The 24,165-nt window shown below is 47.5% G+C and overlaps 1 protein-coding gene across 5 annotated transcripts in view; it reads left to right on the top strand.

The window, feature by feature from the left end:
- The window catches only part of ralgapa2 (Ral GTPase activating protein catalytic subunit alpha 2), a 233,553-nt gene that overhangs the window by 201,906 nt on the left and 7,482 nt on the right, over positions 1-24,165 (top strand). For 3 of the 5 annotated variants that reach the window (XM_079527212.1, XM_079527209.1, XM_079527208.1), the window contains one exon: positions 15,015-15,139. In XM_079527212.1, coding sequence (XP_079383338.1) covers positions 15,015-15,139 — 125 coding nt within the window. Of the gene's footprint in view, positions 1-15,014; positions 15,140-20,664; positions 20,775-23,720; positions 23,767-24,165 lie in introns of those variants that run through there. The other 2 variants (XM_079527211.1, XM_079527210.1) reach the window with 2 other exon arrangements.

Here is a 24,165-nt window from a genome sequence, read left to right as displayed (position 1 = left end):
TTGTATTTTTTTGGCGGGCCTTAATGCCGTCGTAATGTCTCATTTTACACTTGCTGAAAAGTGAAAATAGCCGATCTACAAACTCTGCTATTTTCAGCATCCAAACAAGTGTAAAATGACTTGTCTTACTTATACTGGACCTTTAGTCCACTAGTCCCTTTTTTCACAATTTTGTCTAGTTTTTATTTGTTGACGAAATTGTCAATATACTTAGTCTTACTTCTAGTCATCATAGCTTAGTTTTCATGTAGTTTCCATTTCGTTTTCGTCAGTGAAAAAAGGTAGTCGACGAACATTTTTCGTCATAGTATTAGTCGACGAAATCAACACTGGTTCCCAGCCAGGTCCTTTCCCTTTCCGTCGCTCCAACTCTCCCCATGTTTACCACGGCGAACCACCAAGCAAGTGCACCGCTTGCAAATGGGGGGCTTTGCTTCAGCAATGTCCAGAAACGGTTGCAGGGACCACTGCTGCACTGCACTAGAGCTGTTCGCTGGTCCAAAGTAAAGTGACGGACCCGAACCGTGAAATTCATCCGTTCCGAGATCCGATTTGTTTTCCGAGATATTACATGGAACAACCCCAGCTGTTGGGTGTTGTAGTATAATAGCCCATAATGGAATCCTGCAGGTACAGTACGTACAGTAGCAGACCTACGACAAGACTACCGTATATATGAGATTAACCCGTGTATAGGCCTGACGTCGAAATTTAAAAATAATTCTTCTAAATTCTGACAGTTTTCTGAAATACCTCGTGTTTCTGTATCAGTGGTGCTCCATATTTAATGTCAAGGACCCCAAAAATGATATGTAATTGCCAACCGACCCCTATCTGAAAATATGTTGTTCCAGGGAACCCCTCAGAAGCAAAGATTTGAGTTAAAAACATTCGCTCTCTGGGCCATGGCTCAATGGTCCAGGCACCTTGGCTGGTAATCCAGTCTGGCAGTGTGCCGCGGGTTCGACTCCCGATCCCGACGGCCTTTACTGCATGTCTTCCCCCCCATCTCTCTCCCCATTTCCTGTCAGCCTACTGTCTGTCCCTCCATAAAATATATAAAATAAAGGTGAAAGCCTCTTTCGCTCTGAAAGAATATATATTCAAAGATTTGTGCCGCATTTTCACGATTTTTCAAAAATAGCAGACCTAGATCTGCTTTTTTTTCAATAGCTAAAGCATAACATAATGCTTAAAACACCAAAAGTGGTTCCCGCCCAGAATGGGTTAAATTGTGTGGTTTGTACCTCCATGTAGAGGGAATCCACAGTACGTGCACCTTCGACCCCACAGAGGTATAGTTTAATCCGCTCTCCCACGTCATTGTACTCACCCCCCCGTTTATTTTGCACTGCAGTAATCTGATCCCAGGTCAGCCTCAATCATCACACAGCACTTCATGCCTCTCCGTCCTAATCAGCGCCGAGTGCAGGTCTTCTCGGATCCACTCAGGTGTTTCACGCAATGATGATAAAACAGAACCGAGGGAATGGATATATGAACCGACCCATCCGGACCCAACCCATATAAAACCGGGACCTGAGCCCGTACGTACGGGTACATCGGGGTATTTCCCTGTATTTCCGGTTCGGGGGCCAGACCCCGTGAAGACCTCTAGTACTCACCCCCCTCCCCCTCCTCCACCCTCTTCTCTTAACAGGCCAATTATGTTTCGGCCGGGGAGTCAATGACGGCCCCGCTACGTGCCGCGCCACTACTGGCCTCCCCTCCTCTCTGCAAGGTCAAGCTGATTGGCCGAGGTTAATGGGCAGATGTGAGGCTGAGAGAGGGTGGGTGGGTGGGCGGGGGGTCAAGCACCTAGGGGCCCCCCTCTCCTCCATCACAACTCCAAACTGTCCCCCTCTTCAACCACGAGAGAGAGGGGCCCCTTTTAGCGCCGATGCTTCTACAAACAGGATTAACCTTGACTGATGCTCCCGAGGCCCCGAGGAGGAGCCGGCAGGAACAACGGACTGCGTGTCCTCATGTGCAGCGTTCTAATGTTTCCCCTTTAGCTTCTGTTTGTTTGTTGTTTCGTTTAAAATTAATATATATAGTTGCTGTTGGGCAGACACCTCTTATCTGCATATTTTATTTTATATTTGGTCATACTACATCGTCACGCAAACCCATCAAAAGTAGCAGATCCAGGGGCACCCGCTGGCCTAGTGGTCCAGGCACATGCCACATATAGGCTCTGGCCTGACGTTGCGTGTTCGAGTCCCGTTCATGGCGACGTTCGCTGCGTGTCTCTCCCCTTCTCTCTCTCCCGCTTTCCTGCAGTCTATCTTCACTTATAATTATCAATAAAGGCAAAAGGCCAAAAACAAATCTTTAAAAAAAAAAAAGTTCGAAATGCAGTCGATCTGCTGCTTTTGCTATAGAGCGCCGCAGTCCCGCCCCCTTTCATGACGACGCCAGGCCCAGGAATGCCCAATGCATTTTTCCCATAGACATTTCAAAAAGTATTTATTTAAAGACCTTTTAAGCGTCGTACAAAGCCAACTCGAGTCGTGACAAATCATGACAATAAACACAATATTTTGGACCAAACAAATAATTACAAAAAAGAAAAACAAGAAAAGTGTTGTAACCTTCCGTTTTCTTCTTCTTTCTAATTATTTGTTCGGCCCGAAAAATTGTGTTTGTTATGATTTCTCACAACTAGAGTTGGCTTTGTACGACGCTTAAAAGGTCTTTAAATAAATACTTTTTGAAATGTCTGAGGAAAATGAACGGGGAATCATTTCCTGGGCCCTGGTAGGGGGCGGGACTGCGACGCTCTATAGAGGGTATGTGCGTGACATCATCGTCAAACCCTGAAGCTATGCAGGAAAGTGGCAAAATACTACTTTCTGGCCTTGACAACCCATGCATCCAAACAGAAAATCTGATTGCATTAAACAACGTTAAACAATTTTAAACTCACTTTGCATGTAGCTTTGCCACTCGATGTGCCATTCACTTTAAGCATGCGCATGCCCTATATTTTTTATTTGAATTCTGAAAAGTAACAGTTTTGGACATATGAGGTTTCCACCCGACAGAGACCGTATATAATCGTCACTTTGGGCTGAAACCTTCTATCACCACGTTTACATTTTTTGTACATATCTTTTCACCACCCTGGGTGGCATTATTTCATTAACTTAATAGCAAAATGCCCGACGTCTGTGTGACCACTGGGGCGACTGTGGCTCAAGAGGTAGAGCAGGTCATCCAATGATCCATGGGTCAGCAGTTCGAACCCCGGCTCCTCCTGGCTACATGTCGAAGTGTTCTTGGGCAAGACACTGAACCCCAAATTGCTCCCGATGAGCTGGTTGGTACCTTGCATGGCTTCCGCCGCAATCGGTGTATGAATGTGTGTGTGAATGGGTGTATGTAATGCACAATCTATGTAAAGCGCCTTGGATAAAGGCGCTATATAAATGCACCATTTACCACGGTGAATTGTTGAATTGTGTTAATCTTTTTTTAGACAGACCTTTTATACGAGAGAAATCCACTCGACACGGCATTACAGCAGTTATGAAACACAGAACACAGATACAGCCAGGAATAACAAATAATGCAAATAATAGAAAATACAAAAGAGTCAGCAGGTAGTAATGCATGGGTTTTAGCACCCAGCGGAGTGCAGTCTGTAGCAAGCAGACCCGTTTTCTCTCCTTGGGCCACACGCTGTGCTGAGCTGAAGGTCCGAGCCCATTGTTCAGGGACATCACGTCCCAATAATAGGCTTATGTCCCTGAAGTTCCTAATGTCTCAATCATATGTTGTTATAGTTTTTTAGGGAGCGTGCCCCCTTCTCCATAGGTGGAACACCAGAGGCCCTTTTATAGGACTAGTTGACCTCTGTGACTCTCTTCTGAAACAGTGAAACCTCAGGGTGGGGTTGGTCTTAAAGAAGAACCCCCCCCTCCTCCGTGTCTAATCTTGGCCCTACTGGGCAGACCCCCGCTGTGACGCCCTGCGCCCTATCTATAGATTAACTCAGTGCTTCCCAAAGTGTGGTCCGGGGACCCCTAGGGTTCCTTGAGGGAGTTCCCCCAGCTAAATGATAGTTATAGGAACCAAATGGACCCTTATGGGTCTGTGCTCTGTAACGTAAGAGAGGGTCCATTTGGTTCCATTTGTACACTCTGAGTTAAATTAACTTTGATTTTACAATATAAATTCGGGTATCAGAGATAGAAATCCCATTTAATGGGGGTCCGTAGACTAATGCATGTCCTTGGAATTAAACGGGTTGAGAATCACTGCTAGAGCCGTAAAAATCTTCTCATGGGGGTCCTTGGCATATCTTTTCAAATGGGGGTCTGTAGTGTGTGTGTGTGGGGGTCCCTGGGGGCAACATCCAGACCCCCAGGAATGCGCCCAGGGGGCTGGCCCGGTTCCGGTGAGCTTTCCTGCGTCCGAAACGGTCGAGAAATGACAGAGTTACCGTGTGGGGGTCCCCGGGGGATCCCCGGAACATCAGGACCCGCATGAACATGGGCAGGTGGCCGTCCCGGTTCTGGCGAGCCTTCCCACGTCCGAAACGGTCGAGAAATGACAGAGTTATCGTGTTGCATCCTTCCGTGCTCATCCGTGCTGCTATACGTATACATACATAGGGACACACATAGCTGCGTGATGGAGCGGAGGCACCGCTCAAAGGTTTGGAACCACTGGATTAACTAACTCCTATCTCTCTCTACCTCACTCTGTCTCCCTCGTTCTCTCTGTGTTTTGTACTTGTGTGATTGTGGAAAACGTTTATGACAATGGCGTGTTTGAGCAAATGTATTCATGCAGTCCGACAAAGATGTGTTCTAAATTCTAAATTATTTTCATGTCACCTATATTTGTATTTTATTTCGTCTCTGTCCTCATGTCCAAAACTGTTACTTTTCTGGATTCAAATTCAACAATATAGCGCCATGCTCTAGTATGATGAAATAGCATGTTAATTTACGGGGGGACACGTTAAAATATGGAGATATGAGATTTCTGCGATTTATGTTTTGGTACCTGATACACGCACGACGCACCGACATCCTGTTGGCTCTGGGGGTCTGTGTTCTGTGTGTGCATGATGGTGAGTGTGGGTCGGAGGGGACGCAGGCGTGTGGGGGGGGGGCACCGAGAGGCCCTCTATCGGCAGGGGGTCTCGGGGACACAAAGAGAGGGAGGGGACGGACGGCTCCGAAGAGACATCAGTTCAAAGTTCAGAATAGCCTCCTTTGGGGAAGTGTGTGTGTGTGTGTGTGTGTGTGTGTGTGTGTGTGTGTGTGTGTGTGTGTGTGTGTGTGTGTGTGTGTGTGTGTGTGTGTGTGTGTGTGTGTGTGTGTGTGTGTGTGTGTGTGTGTGTGTGTGTGTGTGTGTGTGTGTGTGTGTGTGTGTGTGTGTGTGTGTGTGTACATACACACATTTATTGCTATACTTTTGACTGTGAGGGCCAAATGTCCCCACAATTATAGTAGAATTTTAGAAAAATACATTGTGAGTATAATTTTCCTGGTCCCATATATATGGGGACCAGTACATTTATATACAGCGTTATGGCATACAATTAGTATTAAATTCAGGTTAGGGTTCAGGTTAGTATTAAATTCAGGTTGGGGTTCAGGTTAGTATTAAATCCAGGTTGGGGTTCAGGTTAGTATTAAATCCAGGTTGGGGTTCAGGTTAGTATTAAATTCAGGTTGGGGTTCAGGTTAGTATTAGGGGATTTTCCAGCTTAGGTGTTAATGGTCAAGATCGGAGTTATGCCTGATTTATATTTATTTAAGACCCTGTGTCATACACTGACAATATAGCCAATCTACAGGCAACATTGAAAGCTTGTAAGAAAGAAATATTTAAAAGATCGCCATCCTAAAAAGGTTGACATCCTTACAAGTATTGTGATGCAAACGTGTGTGTGTGTGTGTGTGTGTGTGTGTGTGTGCGCGCGCGTGCATGTGTGCATATATTTGGGTGGGGTTATGCGGGGCATAAGATGTATCCCAGTGGACAGCCGTTGAGGACAGGTCCCTGTGGAGGGACGCATGCAGAAAGAGAGGGAGGGAGGGAGAGCGGTAGGGAGGGAGGTGGTGATGTTTTGGGGTCCAACAGCATCTGAAAGAGGGGGAGGGAGGTGATGTGTCTGAGCAAACTAGAGAGTTGCCTGTTGGGCACTGGCCTACTTGGAACGATGCAAGTTGGAAATGAATGCCCCACCCAGTTCTGTTCAAGTCTGTGTGCCTTTTATGCCCATATGTGGAGTTCTTTGTCATCACACAGCCATGAGTCTGTGTGATGTCATAACACTTTCAGTCGTGAGATTTAGATCTTTGCTTTAATCCATGTGAAGGAAGCCTGGTGGTCCATAGAGAGAGAGAGAGAGAGAGAGAGAGAGAGAGAGGGAGGTGAGGTTGGGGTACAGAGAGAGAGAGGGAAGTGAGGTTGGGGTACAGAGAGAGAGAGAGAGGGAGGGAGAGAGGGAGGTGACATTGGGGGTCCAGAGAGAGAGAGAGAGAGAGGTGACATTGGGGGTCCAGAGAGGGAGAGAGGGAGAGAGGGAGGTGACATTGGGGGTCCAGAGAGGGAGAGAGGGGGGTGACATTGGGGGTCCAGAGAGGGAGAGAGGGAGGTGACATTGGGGGTCCAGAGAGAGAGAGAGAGGGAGGTGACATTGGGGGTCCACAGAGAGAGAGAGAGAGAGGGAGGTGACATTGGGGGTCCAGAGAGAGAGAGGGAGAGAGGGAGGTGACATTGGGGGTCCAGAGAGAGAGAGAGGGAGGTGACATTGGGGTCCAGCAGCAGCAGCCTGGTAGTGAGGAGCATCTGAGGCCTCCATTCACCTTGAACGTGGCTCTGTGCTGCCGTCCTGACCTTGGCTTTGATCCACAAAGACGCTTGACCCCCACCATTCCCCCAAGACCCCATGCCATCTGGATAGCACACACACACACATATACATATGCATGTGGATGCATATGCACACATCTAGGGATATATCTGTATTTTATATATATATATATATATATATATATATATATATATATATGCATGCACATGTGTGCTGTTGTGGACATACACACACATGCATATCTCTATATATAGTGCATGTGCATACACACACACAGGTGGGTTGGTGTTTGGCTGCGTGTCTTCTCATTATGTTTGTCTTTTACGCACAAACCCATAACTTAAATAAAATCTCATTGTGTGTGTTTTGAAGTGTGAGTTTGTGTGACCGCGCGTGGCCTTTCGGTCGATGGGACACAGCCGTCCCCTCTCTCACACACACGCACACGTGCGCGCACACACACACACACACACACACACACACACAGTCTGAAGGCCACACGCCAGCCGTAACTCAGGGCCTTTGTCACCCTCTGCACCGTGGGTGGGTGTGTGTGTGGGGAGTTCGGGGGGTCAGAGTAGGACTATTATCTGCACAATCCAAACATGCAAATGTGAACATTGATGTAGAGAGGAAATGGAAGCACTGCTCTTTTTCTTTTGTCCGTCTCCGAGCCGAGCCTCCATCTCTGTAGTTGAGTGTCTTGCTCAGGGACACGTGGGCTGGGGCGCGGAGGCGAACCGGTGACCTTCTGATTAACAGATGTTCTCTCTCTACCACTAGCCTATACGGCCTCACCACTAGCTGATCTACAAGATATCTGTTCTCTACTCTACCACTAGGCTATACGCCCTAGGGCGTATAGCCCTAACCCTAACCCCACTAGAAGATCTACAAGTTATCATGTCTGTCGCGTGGGAACCTCATTATATCCGAAACGGTTACTTTTCAGGATTCGCCAAAAAAAAAGATCTACAAGCTCAACACGTGTCCGATCTGCTGCTTGTGATGCTTGTGTGTGACGCTGTGGTGTGATGATAATAACAGCAGGGCGTTCATTTACCAAAACAACACAAGAGGTTTGAATATGGAGATTTCTGCCTGACAGCAGCCATATATTTATTATACCGTATATATTTATGTATTACCGTATGTCTAGCACATTGTTGCGCCTCAAGTCTGTCTCTCTCTCGTGTGATTCTCCTAACGGTGGACACGCTCCATAGACATTATATTGGCTCTGGTCTCGTCTCCTCTAATGGGAATGCAGCCGCGCGGAACGCTGGGGGGGGGGTGTGTGTGTGTTGGGGGGGGGGGGGGGGGGGGTATAGGGGGCTGATGTCTTTAGGAAATTCCCAAAGTGGTGCAACATGCTCTCTCTCCTCCCACGCGCTGTCGTTCCGTTACTCAATCGCCCGTTCACTTTGAGCCGTAAATGACAGTTATGACACGCATGACTTGGGTTGCGCTGCATCTCGGAGAACATCGATCCATGTGTGTGTGCGTGTGCGTGTACGTACTTACCTCCGCTTTGTGCCTTATCGCGCCGAGTTAACTGTAGAGTTGCTAATGATGATGACAGGCCGTCTCTTTGGACAGACACAGCATGACAGGGTTGACAGACAGTCGCTATTAACACACGGTGGATTCCACGTAAACAGCACATGAGCGCTTCTCAACCACTTACTGGAGGTCCTCTAGCTACTTTACACTCCCCCTGTATGACGGGCGGTGTCACGTACTTTACACTCCCCCTGTATGACGGGCGGTGTCATGTACTTTACACTCCCCCTGTATGACGGACGGTGTCACGTACTTTACACTCCCCCTGTATGACGGACGGTGTCACGTACTTTACACTCCCCCTGTATGACGGACGGTGTCACGTACTTTACACTCCCCCTGTATGACGGACGGTGTCACGTACTTTACACTCCCCCTGTATGACGGACGGTGTCACATACTTTACACTCCCCCTGTATGACGGACGGTGTCACGTACTTTACACTCCCCCTGTATGACGGACGGTGTCACGTACTTTACACTCCCCCTGTATGACGGACGGTATCACGTACTTTACACTCCCCCTGTATGACGGACGGTGTCACGTACTTTACACTCCCCCTGTATGACGGACAGTGTCACGTACTTTACACTCCCCCTGTATGACGGAAGGTGTCATGTACTTTACACTCCCCCTGTATGACGGACGGTGTCACGTACTTTACACTCCCCCTGTATGACGGACGGTGTCACATACTTTACACTCCCCCTGTATGACGGACGGTGTCACGTACTTTACACTCCCCCTGTATGACGGACGGTGTCATTGTTATGGGTCCCCTTAGTTTTTCTTTCCTACATTTGGTTTTTAATTATTATTATAATTATAATTATAATTATTTCAAAAACATTTTCAAATAACCCAAACCCCAAAAAAGCTAAACTTTTCCAGAATTAATAACAAAATCCAATGTTGTTGTTTTTTCAGTAACTTCATGAAGAAATGAAAGAAAATTGTAGGATATTCCATGAATTAGAACAAATAGTTCGTATTTGTGTGTGAGCTTGTAGATCGGCTATTTTCACTAGTTTGGATCCCGGGCAAAAATATCTCATTTCAGTTTTGGGTCACGAGCTGAAACGTTTGGGAACCACTGCACTAACTAGACCAGGACGTCTCACGTCTCGGGATGCAGATCTGCTACTTTCACACATTTTGGGAAACTTACGACAAAAAATGTAGATTTCTACTTTTGTACTAGAGCATGTAATGTCAAAGTCTCTAAATAGGGACGCCAGGTTGAAAGTGAGTGCAGGTCGGACACAAAAACCTGTGATTTGTCTTTTCAGAGATATTTTTCTTGTTATAGTTTTTGTTTGTTGGATGTAACAGGGCAAGGCAGCCGGAGCGTATATCGTTTTGTATTCTCCGGTCAGAAGGCTCGGAACGAGGGCAGTGTCACCGAGTTCAATATCCATGACATGCAGAAGGTATAGGCTTAGCGTGGTCGTGTTGTGTTGTGGACGTACGGCGTGTCCCCTGATTAACCCATTTAGCCCTGAGGGACGCGTCTGTGTCACTTTGAGCGTTGAAACCACGTTAAGACATTATTTTAAACTTTATGGCTGTTGAAAAATAGCAGATCTAACAAGCCGCGCTACGAACTTGTAGATCTGCTATTTTTTGAAAAATCGTGAAAATGTGGTGCAAATCTTTGGATATATATTCTTTCACAGCGAACGTTTTTAACTCATATCTTTGTTTCTGAGGGGGGGTCCCTGGAACGACATATTTGCAGATGGGGGGGGTCAGCGGCCAATTACGTTTAATTTTGGAGTCCGCAGTCCGACATGAAATAGTCTGAGCACCACTGGTATAGAAACATATGGGTTTTTCAGATGATCTAGAAGACATTTTTAGAATCTGGTCTTGTTCTAGGTCTTAACAGATTAAGTTACTGTGTGCAGGCAGGCAGCAGCGTCCACTCTCCCTCCATATGCAGAGGAACAAGCTGTGCCCATGGATTAGTAATTATACACAAACACAAAGACAGAGAGAGAGAGACTAGATTGCCCCCGACGGCCCCCCCTCCCCGAGATGCATTAGCTCTGATTTCTGTGCTGCAATTTTTTCCTCTCGACAGATGACCTTGTGCGTTTACTTACTAAGTGACCTTATTGTGATGACTCCTCCCCCTCACTTATCTCCAAAATACCTTTTATTACTGTCCTCCTCTCCTCTCCTCCTCCGTCTGTCTTTTCTCTGTTCTTGGCATCTTTATTAACAGATTTTGTTTCCTCTTCCTGCCTCTCTCTCCCTCTCCCTCTCCCTCTCTCTCTCTCTCTCTCTCTCTCTCCCTCTCTCTCCGTCTCCCTCTCTCTCTCTCTCTCTCTCTCTCTCTCTCTCTCCCCTCTCTCTCTCTCTCTCTGGGACACGCTGTACGGGTGGTAGGAGGAAGTGGTGGAGGAGAGACGTGTGTCAGAGAGAGAGAGAGAGAGACAGAGTCACAGCTCCAGCTGGAGTCAATATTTGCTTAGGGAATCTCAATAACAGGCTGCAGTCATCTGCATTTCTGATAATGGACCGCCATATGGCTCTGTTGACCCATGAGGTGGCCTCTCTCTCTCTCTCTCTGTTGCTGTGTGTCTCTCGCTCGCTGTCTGTCTCTCGCTCTCTGACACTCTATCCCTCTCTCTCTGTTGCTCTCTTATACTCCCATTCCTCAATATAATTTTTTTCTTTTTCACTCTGTTTCCTGCATATCTCGTCGTCCAACCCGTCACACATTCCGCTGTCTGTGTCCTTGCTTTAACTTCCCTCGCCTCACCTCCTTTAATCCACTCCCTTTTATCTCTCATCTCTCATCTCTCATCTGTCATCTCTTATCTCTTATCTCTTATCTCTCCCTCTCTCTCTCTCTCTCTCTCTCTCTCTCTCTCTCTCTCTCTCTCTCTCTCCCCCTCTCTCCCCCTCTCTCTCTCTCTCTCTCTCTCTCTCTCTCTCTCTCCCCCCCACTCTCCCTGCGTGTCATCCATAAAGCCCTGGGTGTGACCCGCCTCATAGAGCTGTGTGACCCTGGTTGCCATGGCAGCAGAGCGCGGGATGCCCCTGCCTGTCATTGTGTGCCGGTCATTTTAGCAGCAGCATCCATCCAGGGACGGTGACGTTCCCAGAGAGTTCCCACTGCTGACAGGACCACGTGCTCTTTATCCAGGCGGCTGTTCTAGTGCTGAAGAACGCAGGGCGTATTATGAGCCACCGCTGGGCCTAATGCACCATTTACACTTCGCTGTGTGCCTAGTGAAATGGCAGACCTACAAGCTCACAATGCGCCACTTTGCGACGCATAGTGAGCTTGTAGATCTGCTATTTTCAGAGCGCGACCAAACATAAAATGATCTCTCCTCCAATAGTCCCCGCTCCCTGACATTTTAGTCTTTAGTTTATTTGTTGACGAAATTTTCGGTATATTTACTCATCGTAGTCATCATGGCTAATTCGTTTTCGCTCGCTCCTCTCCTTCTCCTGTCTCTTGTTGTCCTCTGTCTCTCTCTGTCTCTCTCTCTCTGTCCTTCTCTCTCTTTCTCTCTCGCTCTCTCTTTGTGTGTGTGATCTGCAGCCTACCCACATGGCACCCCCTGGCATGTTCGCCTGGGCCCCCACCCACCCACCCACCCACCCCAGGCTCAGGTGCCCGTCACCCCTGCTTCTCCACGGTCTCCTTTTAGCAGCCATTCGTCACGGCTTGCCTTGGACCCCGGCTGTGGCGGCATGTGCCCAGATCTGCCCCCCTCACCCCCGGGGGGGTGGGGTGGGTTCTGCCAGCCAGCGCCCGTCCGGTCCTATCTGTCTAACCCAGACCCAGAGCGGTCCAGCCTATCTCCGGCCTCAGCCTGCACGGTGCCTCTGCTCTTGGCCTTATAGCAACAGCCCCGCTGCCCCGGTTAGCACCACACTGCTAATGAGATGCTGTGTCTGCAGGGGACGGAGGCGTGCACGTGCGTGCGTGCGTGTTTCTGTGTGAGGTTGCATGTGTTCGTCAGGCTATTTGTCAGGTGTCGTCCATCAATAAGGCAGGGCTGGAATGGCCCGTGCTGCCCTGGGCATCACTGGCCAGTGCATGGCATTCTGGGACAGACACACACACACACACACACACGTGGGTGCGTGTCCAGTCCGTGTCCAAAGCCCCCTCACCCCGCCATCATTACGCCGTCATATCAGTCCTTTTGATTCAGTCTCATACCTCAACCCAGCGTCCAGCTCTATTCCACCCAGCGAACTTAGCGTGCTAATAATATGATAACAGCTGTTGGAGTGTGTTCTAAGGCAGCCAGTCAGCCATTTCGAATCTTTCGTGTGTGTGTGTGTGTGTGTGTGTGTGTGTGTGTGTGTGTGTGTGTGTGTGTGTGTGTGTGTGTGTGTGTGTGTGTGTGTGTGTGTGTGTGTGTGTGTGTGTGTGTGTGTGTGTGTGTGTGTGTGTGTGTGTGTGTGTGTGTGTGTGTGTGTGTGTGTGTGAGAGAGAGAGACACAGTTCCTTATTTCAAATCCGTGTGATTCTCCGTTTCAGATCAGTCTATCCGTCCGTCTCTCCAGGCGTCCAGGCAGTCAGTGCTTGTCACTCTGAATTTCAAATGGCTCCAATTTCCCCCCTGATGGCATGGAGGAGAAGTGTGTGTGTGGTGACACAGACATGTGCGTGCGTATGTTGGTGGGGGGGTGTTCTGTTAGAGAGGAGAGGGCGATAGATTCTGGCATCTGCTTTCCCATGTGGGGTTATGAGGCTGGGATGATTGTTCCTTCCTTGACTGTGTCCGCTGGCTGGCTGGGTACTGGTCAGTAGGCTGGCTGGGTACTGGTCAGTAGGCTGGCTGGGTACTGGTCAGTAGGCTGGCTGGGTACTGGTCAGTAGTCTGGCTCGGTACTGGTCAGTAGGCTGGCTGGGTACTGGTCAGTAGGCTGGCTGGGTACTGGTCAGTAGGCTGGCTGGGTACTGGTCAGTAGGCTGGCTGGGTACTGGTCAGTAGGCTGGCTGGGTACTGGTCAGTAGTGTAAAGCACTGGTTTTCAAACCTTTTCATATCAAGGCCCATTATTTATTCTGCATTTGAGCCACGGATGGATGAGATATAGCCTCTCAGAACCAAAATGATTATTTTTTTTGTCCACAGTTCCATACAGTATTGGTGTTGGTACCATTAGGAGAGATAAAAAATAGCATTTCTCTACAGTCTCTAATTGTGTAGACTTTTTGTAAGTAATGCAGATTTTTAACAATAATTGAGGGCTCTCAAGAGTTAAAGATCTAAAAGCTGGGGACCACCTGGCTGGAACCCCCCCTCAAGGACCACTGGTGGTCCCCGGACCACCTGGAACCCCCCCTCAAGGACCACCGGTGGTCCCCGGACCACCTGGAACCCCCCCTCAAGGACCACTGGTGGTCCCCGGACCACCTGGAACCCCCCCTCAAGGACCACCGGTGGTCCCCGGACCACCTGGAACCCCCCCTCAAGGACCACCGGTGGTCCCCGGACCACCTGGAACCCCCCCTCAAGGACCACCGGTGGTCCCCGGACCACCTGGAACCCCCCCTCAAGGACCACCGGTGGTCCCCGGACCACCTGGAACCCCCCTCAAGGACCACCGGTGGTCCCCGGACCACCTGGAACCCCCCCTCAAGGACCACCGGTGGTCCCCGGACCACCTGGAACCCCCCCTCAAGGACCACCGGTGGTCCCCGGACCACCTGGAACCCCCCCTCAAGGACCACCGGTGGTCCCCGGACCACCTGGAACCCCCCCTCAAGGACCACCGGTGGTCCCCGGACCACCTGGAACCCCCCCTCAAGGACCACCGGTGGTCCCCGGACCACCTGGAACCCCCCCTCAAGGACCACCGGTGGTCCCCGGACCACCTGGAACCCCCCCTCAAGGACCACCTGTGGTCCCCGGACCACGGTGGAAAGCACTGGTTCCCAAACAGTGAGTCGGGACGACCCATTTGTGGGTCATTTGTGATGTCAGAACAGGCCAGCTCCATATATGGCTATCTAGGGCCGCCTTTTGTGGCGGTTCTGGACAACCGTGGGTCCGACCGACTCAAGGCACTGAGGGTGTGGAACATGTGTGGCGAAGTCTGTAGGACGAACGATTACAGAAGTACACACAGAGACTTGGTGCATTTATAGATCAAGTAAAAGTACAAATGTATTGGCCCCAAAAATTATTTCACTTACAATATCAAACATAAAAGTAGTCATCGTGGCAAATCACCCATTTCACAATCATATTATTAGATGGTAATTAGTTGATCACTTCAATGTTGCAGCTGGCAAAGCTGGGGGGGATTTGAATGACTTTGTGTGACTGCGTAGCTTAACATTTAATGTATGTTTGTTCGTCTGCAAAGTAACTGTGTGTGCGTGTGCGTGTGCGCGTGCGTGTGCGCGTGCGCGCGCGTGCCTCTTGTGAATGGATTTGATCCTAATCGGATGATGATTTGATGCTAATCATGTTGTGTTAACACCATCCCTCTCTCTGCTCATTAGGATTCAGGATGCATTCCTTTTTTTTTGGTCATGTGATGTTATCGATCTCTCATCGTGTGTGAGTGTCTCTCTCTCTCTGTCCGTCCAATCGATTCCGTCCATCTTCCTTAACGGTGGTCCAATCAGCTACGAGGAGCGGGCTCTCTACCTGGAGGCCATCGTGCAGAACCACCGCGAGGTGATGACGTTCGAGGACTTTGCGTCGCAGGTGTTCTCGCCGTCGCCCAGCTTCTACCCCATGAGTGGGACAGGTGAGCATGTCCTCCACCCTAACCTATAAGCAAACTCCACCCAGCTTGTTTTGTGTCTTTGTCTCTGTGTTTAATGGCCGCTCCAATGGAACCCCAATGGTTTGACCAAACATTTGATGGGGGGAGGTGGGCAGAACACATCCATCAAAGCTGGGTTCAGACAAGACATGTGTCAGGACACAAGACATGTGTCTTGAATGTGTGAACGCAGCCCAGTAAGGGCATTTGTCGACCCCCCCCTGCTCCCCTCTGCCCCACCCCCTCCTGGTGCTGCGGCCATATTGTTTTCCTAAACACAATGTAAACAATGGGAGAAATGCCCTTTATCATTGGTAACACCTGACGGAAGTAGGAAGACTTATTCTGTGCATAGAGCCCATTATTCTGTGCATAGAGCCCATTATTCTGTGCATAGAGCCCATTATTCTGTGCATAGAGCCCTTTGTATGGCTCTTTTCCAATAGGAAGGGTACCTCGGAACCTTTCATAATGTGAAACTTTTTCCAAAACCTGTTAATTTCTGTGATATTTTTTGTTTGTCTGTTTGTTTACTTTTCCATTATAACCAGAACTACACCTGAAGGGAAGTATGTCATAAAACAAAAACTTCGTAAATCTACAGGATCACACACGTCGCAATCATCTCTCTCTCTATCTTGCACGCGCGCTCGTCCTGAGCACATGCTCACTGATGAATATCAAACGGTGAGCCGAGCTTCAAACCCCATTCGCTCCTTGTTTCAAGCAAACCTGCATCTTTTCCATGCAATTACTCTCCTGTGAATATAAGCAGCCTTGTTAAATGAAGGTCACTGTGCGTGCGTGTGTGTGTGCGTACATGCGTGCGTGTGTGTGTGCGTACATGCGTGCGTGCGCGCGTGCGTTCATCAGACTCGTAAAATCAGCGTGTGGCATCCATCCCAGCGTGTCACTTTAACCCTGTAAGACCTGAGATCATCGTCTAAATCCTAAAAACATAATGTTTGCTATAATCAGTTGTGCTCCAACATGTCAAGGACCCCCCCCCCAAAATGATTATGCATTAGGCCCGCCGACACCCATCTTATAATATATCCCCCAGAAGCATTTGAGTTTTGAGTTTCAAAACACATATAAATATATATTAAAAAAGTATAAAATCATGTTTAAAGTGGTTAAAAGCTAAATTGACACGGGTGCGTTCCCGGTGTGGGAGGGTTATCAGAAGGGAGAGGACAACAACGTGTCTTATCTCTCTCTCTCTTGCTCCTACAAGCTGTGATCGATCTGCGGCCGCGCTTCACTTCAGATCAATACACGGTTGCACTTTTCCACTCCGTTTGAACTGGATGGAAACACGTTCTATTGTAACAGAGGAAGCCTCGGATATCTTATCATGTTCGCGTCTTTCAAAGTGCGTGCGTGCGTGCAATTTGTGTGTGTGTGTGCCTGTGTGCGTGTGTATATGTGTGTCTGTGTGTCTACTTATTATACTTGTGAGGGCCAGATTTAACCACTCGTATAGTCGAATTTCAGATATGGACGTTGTGATGACCGTTTTCCTGAGAGAATTGGTTTGCTTTATGGTTAATTAAGAATTTAGAGTTAGGCTTTTTGGTTTAAGCAATATTACACGAGAGGGTGTGCGTTACTGTCAATAATGGCACGCCTGCATTGCTGCAAGAACGAGACAAAGGCGAGTTCTGTAAGCAGCGCAGAAGTGCCATTAATGACAGTAACGCACACCCTCTAGTGTAATATTGCGATTATACAACAGTTACCCTTAAAACTAAGATAGTCGCCAAAAAAAATCTTGTTTTTTTAATGACGGATACAATTTACAATTTAGGCATTTAGCAGACGCTCTTAATCCAGAGCGATTTACATTAAGCAATAACAAAAGCATGGCATACATCACATATATAAAAAGTAGTTATCATGAATCATGCGTAAACTAAGAACGTAACAGTGGAGTATCTATGTTAACTATACATACTATACTATATAATATATTATACATGTGTACTATAAAGTGCTATGACTACATAAAGTGCAATTCTAGAGCTGTCTACGTAACAAGCTATAAGTCTGTTTAAAATACTATCTAAGTCTACATAATGTGCTATCTAAGGGGCTAGGCTAGGGCAAGTGCTACGGGCCAAGTGCTACGGATATAGCCACTACAACCACAAATGTCCCAAGAAACTAGCTAGCCTAGCCACCAAGTTTGCTGCACTCTGGGAGAACAGAGCAGCTGAATTCTTTGTTTTGATTAGCCGTTCCATGATGCCGGTTTGAACCACAGCTAGAAGGCTGTTTTAACCAATCAGATTGCTTCCTCGAAACGACCTGTTGTATAATTAGGGTTAGTCAGCCTGGTTACACTTGGCTGCGTGCCAGTATTTTGCACCAAAAATAGCTAATCTACAAGTTTATAGTGATTTCGCCCTGCAACACGTGAGCTTGTAAATCAGCTATTTTCGGCTTTAGGATTGGGGTTAAAAATGTCATAAATGTGAAAAAACAGCATTCATAAAATGTCGCTGTGTGTGTGTGTGCGTGTGCGTGTGCGTGCGCGTGCGTGCGGTCCGTGTCATTACCTATTTTGTAAAAGTGTGCTTTGAAATGTTGACTGGGCATGTGATAATTAAGTGTGAATGATGACTGTGTGTGTGTGTGTGTACTCACCTGCACATTGTGTGCGCGCTGCTGTTCATGTGTGTTTGCTGAGCTCCCATGCCTTCTCAGAAGGCAGGTGCGATATGGAGGCTGTTGCTCGCAGCGGGCAGGAAGGCCGTCCCATTGATACTCCGTAGTACAACGGCGTAGCTTGCCGAAAAGAAGATAACGTGTTGCATCGCAATTATAAATAATGAATCCCCCAAAAATATCTTGTTTTTTTTTATGTACCGTGACAAAACATGGTAGTTTTGGACCGCCATTTGAAAATAGTCTGTGCCAGGGATCCCCAATGAAATAATATTTTAGAGTTTGGATTTGATTTAGCTGTCCATTCTGTAAGTGGGTAGATAACAGTGGCGAGAGAGAGAAATCCACAATTCTGACAAGTCATTTTTACTGTATATACATCCTGTAAGACTTCTAGTCTGTGGAATAATATAGTAAAATTAAACTCTCTCCCCACTCCCTTAACCCGCTTTGACCTGACGTCGAAATTTATAAAATGTCACGATTTTTCAAAAATAGCAGACCTACAAGCTCGTAGTGCGCCACTCGGTGGCGCGATATGAGCTTGTAGATCTGCTATTTTTCAATAGCTAAAGTATAACATAATGCTTAGTTAAAACACCAAAAGGGGTTCCCGGCCTGACGTCGAAATTAAAAAATATATCTTCTAAATCCTGACAGTTTTCTGAAATACCTATGTTTCTATGTCAGTGGAGCTCAATATTCATCGCGGTGCTGCTGCCTCTTTTAAAAGCTTTCAAGTGGTCCTTGAGGGGGTTGCAGGTGGTCCCCAGCTCAATGATGTAGAGTTGGTAACCAAATGGACCCTCATAGATCTTTAACTCATGTACGGGTCCATTTGGTTTCATGTTACGCTCTCAAGAGTTAAATTATTGTTATTGAACACCTGCATTAGTTAGTTTACAAGAACTCGACACAATTAGAGAATGTAGAAGAACTGTTATTTTCATCAATGTTTGCGTGTTATCTCTCCTAAACCAACCAGAATCGTATCCGACCAACGATAACAAAAATATTCTTTCGTTTTGGGTCTGCAAGGCTAAAATGCCATCAAATGGCGGTCTGTGGCTCAAATGACGAATAAATAATGGACTTTGATATTGAAAAGGGTTGAAAACCACGGACCAATTCTACAGCGCAGATACGGATACAGTACAGTGCAGTGCAGTAGCGCTGTGCACCGTAATGCAAGGGAGGGGAGGGGAGGGGAGGGGAGGGGAGGAGAGAACATAAAGGGACAGAATCCATCCATAGGAGGGGTGGAGGGTTTGAGAGAGAGCGAGGTATAGTATAGGAAGAGAGAGAGAGTGAAGAAAGAGCTTGTAATTACCCAACCGCCCTGTCGTTCAAGTCTGTTAGCTGATGATGTGAGGCTTTTTTTCTTTCTTTTTTTTCAGAGGCGGTGGGCTCTTTTGTAGCCGGGCAGAGAGAGAGAGAGAGAGAGAGAGGGGTGAGAGAGGTTAGGCCAGCTTGAGAACACAGTCATTTTTCTGTGCCACTAAATGAGGGATTTGTTTCGCGCTGGGGGGAGACAGTAATGTAATGAAGTAATGTCGCACCTCTTCAAGCCCTGCGGAAACTCACCCTGAATGGCAATTTGTACATGCGCCGGAATATGCCTGCTTAAATAGATTAACGTGTGTGTGTGTGTGTGTGTGCGTGCGTGCGTGCGTGCGTGCGTGCGTGCGTGCGCGTGCACGCGCTGTCTGTGTTTCATTCTGAAAATGTTATGTCTGTCGGCTACATTTGGTCCTGAACATTTCAGTTAAGCAATTTCGCACACATCACCTTCACCTGGCATCATATTTGAAAACAAAGTTAATATTAGGAACAACTGTATACTTGAATCTGTAGTTCAACTCAGCAGGTATAGGTTTTAATACGCACGCACGGACGCTCGCACGCACGCTCGCACGCACGCACGCACGCACACACGCACGCACGCACGCACGCACGCACGCACGCACGCACGGACGCACGCACGCATGCAAACACATGCATGCACGCAGTTATCACAGCTTTGTTGTTTTTACATGCAGTCTTGTCCATTTTTTTCCCCCTGTATTTACAATTTAGGCATTTAGCCTAAATATTTACAGAGGTTCTGCAGATACAGTACAACATAATGTAATTGTGACATGTCTTGTTCAACAGATAATAATGTGGTGACCAATTGAAGTCTTTGACTGGTCTTTTTCATGCTGTAGCTTTTCCATTGTTTGCCAACAATGTGGCTATGGTGTCTGGCTTTAAAACGCTGCCCTTCATTTCCACCCGTGTGTGTGTGTGTGTGTGTGTGTGTGTGTGTGTGTGTGTGTGTGTGTGTGTGTGTGTGTGTGTGTGTGTGTGTGTGTGTGTGTGTGTGTGTGTGTGTGTGTGTGTGTGTGTGTGTGTGTGTGTGTGTGTGTGTGTGTGTGTGTGTGTGTGTGTGTGTGTGTGTGTGTGTGTGTGTGTGTGTGTGTGTGTGTGTGCGTGCACTGCGCTAGGGGTGGGCAGAAAGATCAATTCACTCAAATGTCGTGATTTTTTTCGACACTTTTGTTAAAATCTGGCTGCCTTGAAGTGTATGATTCAACTTTTTGTGGTTTATCGAATCGTTGAATCACAAATATAATGAAGAATCGCAATATAATTCAAATCGGCACGTTAGGTATCGATACGATAGGCCTATTGTATCCAAAACCGGAGGTAAGTGAACCGTCCCACTCCTAGTCTGCGCGAGCCTGTATGCTAGTTTCTCCCTCCCTCCATCCTCCCATCACGTGTATGTCCATATATGGTCGCTGCTTCTTGCTCCCATTGCAGCTCACTAACATCTCATCCATGCTCCATGCCAGGCTGCAGGCGTTGGCCTGGGATGCAGTGTGACTTCCAGGGATTCCCCTGGGCCAAGCTGGACTGTAAGACTCTGCCTGCTTCCTGACACGCTTTAGGCATGACGCCCTGCCCCCCCCCCCCACCCCCCACCCCGTCAATGCACACGACATCATCACATATAGCAGCACTCTGGGGTGCGCATGGTTTAGCGCTTCAGGTTTTTGCGGGAGAGGCTAAAACAAAAGTCTAAACCATTCTCTTGAATGCAGAATATTCAATATGCACACAGACAGCAGCCATGTTGGAAAGGGGACTGTCCATAAGTCAGTCAGACATCAAGTTAGTTAGACCTGATGCGTGGCCGGTTAAGACTCACCCGTGCTGCGGGTTAACAAATCACCCGTGGCTCCCGACATGCGTGGCGGGTTACAACTAATCCGTGCTGCGGGTTAAAAATCACCCGTGGCTTCCTGTGAGGTTAGGGTTTGGGATTGTGTTAGTTCAGAATTAGGGGAGGTCGGAATATTGAGAGGTCAGAATAATGACATGGCTCCGTTGGAAAGAAATTGGTCCTTGGTGTTACCAATGATACTAATTAAGTATGTAATGAAGTATCCATTCTGGTCAAACAGAGACAGGGTGCTGATATTGTGCATGTTGTTGTCTGGTCTCTGCTACACCAGTGGGTCTCAAAGGGTGGTCCAGGTACCCTTTCTGTCCAATATGGCTGCTGTGCATAAGAGCACCTGCTATTATCAAAGTGTTTAGACCTAAGTTCGATTCTACAAATGTCTCCTAAATCATGACAGTTTTCAGAAAAACCTATGTTCCTATATCAGTGGTTCTCAAACTATTTCATGTCAAGGACCCCCAAAATTATATGTAATTGGCCGCCGACCCCCATCAGAAAATATGTAGTTCCAGGGACCCCCAGAAGTAAAGATTTGAGTTAAAAACTTTCGCTCTGAAAGAATATATTCAAAGATTTGCGCCACATTTTCACGATTTTTCAAACATAGCAGACTTACAAGCTCGTAGCGTGGCACTCGGTGCCGTGCTATGAGCTTGTAGATCTGCTATTTTTCAATAGATAAAGTATAACATAATGCTTAAAACACCAAAAGGTTTAGATTAGTTAACCCAGTTTGTCAGCTCATCCCAATAACGAATGAATGAATAATTTGAACCCTGACCTGGCTGCTCGGTGTCCCGAATGCAACCTCACTCTAAGCTCTTTACACTACACACTTTGCAACCTCACTACACCCTCAGCAACCTCACTACACCCTCAGCAACCTCACTACACTCTCAGCAACCTCACTACACCCTCAGCAACCTCACTACACCCTCAGCAACCTCACTACACTCTCAGCAACCTCACTACACCCTCAGCAACCTCACTACACTCTCAGCAATCTCACTCCATGATTCTGCAACATGCAACCTCATCATGAACACAGCCAGATCACACTGCATGAACCAGACAGTCCAGTCCATCTGCCATCGGCCATTAGTCACACGCTGGACATGTTGCTTTTACATGACACTTGGTGTGACGTAAAAGCAAAATAGACTATGAACTGTGGTCAATACAGACGTAAGCCGTGCCATTCCTGATGTGATGTTTCTTTGCTCATTTTATTGTATTGGTCATTGTCCATAAACTAAATGTGTGCTATCCAGGTATATATATATATCTGTGAACCTTCTGCCACCTCTGGGGGGTTGGGGAGGTAATTTGAAACTGTTTATTCTCAAACCAATTCCTGGTGTTCGGAGCTCTTCAGCAAGGTGACCTGTCTCATTAAAACACTGAAGAGCTCCCTGGAGACCTACCCCTGCCCCCCCCCCCCCCCCCCCCCCCCCACACCCTGCTTGAAGTCTTATGCTGTGTTTAGCCTGGCGGTGACACAAAGCTACAGACTGACTTGTTGTTACGTGGGTGCTAAGGTTTTTTTTCTTCTCAGCTCTCCAATTTAGCAGATCTACAAGCTCATAGCGTGCCACCGAGTGGCGCGCTATGAGCTTGTAGGTCTGCTATCATATGTTAAGAATCATATAATATCATTATGGTAAAAGCTCAAATCTAAGACAGTGGTTTTCAACCAGTGGTCCGGGGACCACCAGTGGTCCTTGAGGGGGTTCCATGTGGTCCCCAGCTAAATGATGGAGAGTTGGTAACCAAGTGGACCCTTATATAGACCTTTAACTCTTGAGAGCGTAACATGAAACCATGGTTTCATTTTACACTGTCAAAGAGTTACATTTTTGTTAAACATCTGCATTACTTAATACACAAGAAGCCTACACATGTAGAGCATGTAGAAGAATCGTTATTTTGATCAACGCTTGCCTGTTATCTCCCCTAATGGCACCAACATCAATATAGCATGGAATTGTGGAGAAAATCCACAATCCCTTGAAGAAAAAAAAACACGATAACCTAATATTCTTTAGTTTTGGGTCTGAGAGGCTAAAGGTCCGTGGCTAAAATGAATAATGGACCTTGATATGAAAAGGGTTGAAAACCACTGATCTAAAATGACACAGAATCTGTTTTAATGCCTTAACATAGACGTGTGGCTGTGTTGTGGCTTTCTGTATACCGCTAGCTCTGAACACAGCATTACCGGAGTCCCATTCATCATCACTGCTGTCTGTAACCTCTTCTGTTAAAAAAAACATCCTTTAACCACCATCTCACTGTCTACCGGGGCTGTGCCACCTCAAACTGTCCCGCATAGCCACAGATTGACATGAAACATGGGACAGATTGACCGGGTCCCACCAAGTCAGCAGGTGATGACAAGGGATCGCGGAAGTGTCTCGGTTTACCTACCGATCATAATGTGTGTATATGTGACTGTATTTTTAACCCTTTATGTCTTGCATCCTTCCAGTGACCACTAACTACTTTGCCAGGGTTGCCACACAAGCTGACTGAAAAAAAGAACAGAAAACGTCCCTGACATTTCAGCAGCATTGTGTGGTGTTTGGGAGCCGCAGCTGTGTGTGTTGGTTTGTTCCTCCCTCTTCTCTTACACCATGCTCTATTCTGTGTTTTTTTCCTTTTTAGATTAAAAAAAATATCTTAAAGGTCCAATAAGGGGTATTTGACGAAGGTAAGCCCCTCCTCGATCAGTCGGTCTGATCGATCGGAACGCTTGCCGTTTGTTTTATTTATATTTCCTTCTCGGCCGGCGGTCTCCTTTACCTGTTTACCTTCTCACACTCTCGTTAACTCACCTTGGCTGGTTTCTTCCACATACCCCCCCCCCCCCCCCCCCCCCCTTCTCCCCACCTCCCTCTTTCTGTTGGTTGGATACTAACCAAAGCTTCGTTTAAACCCAGAGCTGTGTGTGTGACACAAAGGGAATGGAAGGCTCTTGCTGGTTAATTGAGAGTGATGCACGGCGCGGTGGACAATTAGCACCCGACTACGTAGCAGCATGAACAATACAGCTACACCCTCAGCCCGCCCCACCCCACCCTCGCGCTCCTCGCTTCTGCATGCGGTTTGC

This window comes from Electrona antarctica (genome assembly GCF_951216825.1).
Source record: "Electrona antarctica genome assembly, chromosome: 18".
NCBI lineage: Eukaryota > Metazoa > Chordata > Actinopteri > Myctophiformes > Myctophidae > Electrona > Electrona antarctica.
The sequence above is the reverse complement of the archived record's forward strand: the minus strand, read 5'-3'. Positions and strand labels throughout refer to the sequence as shown.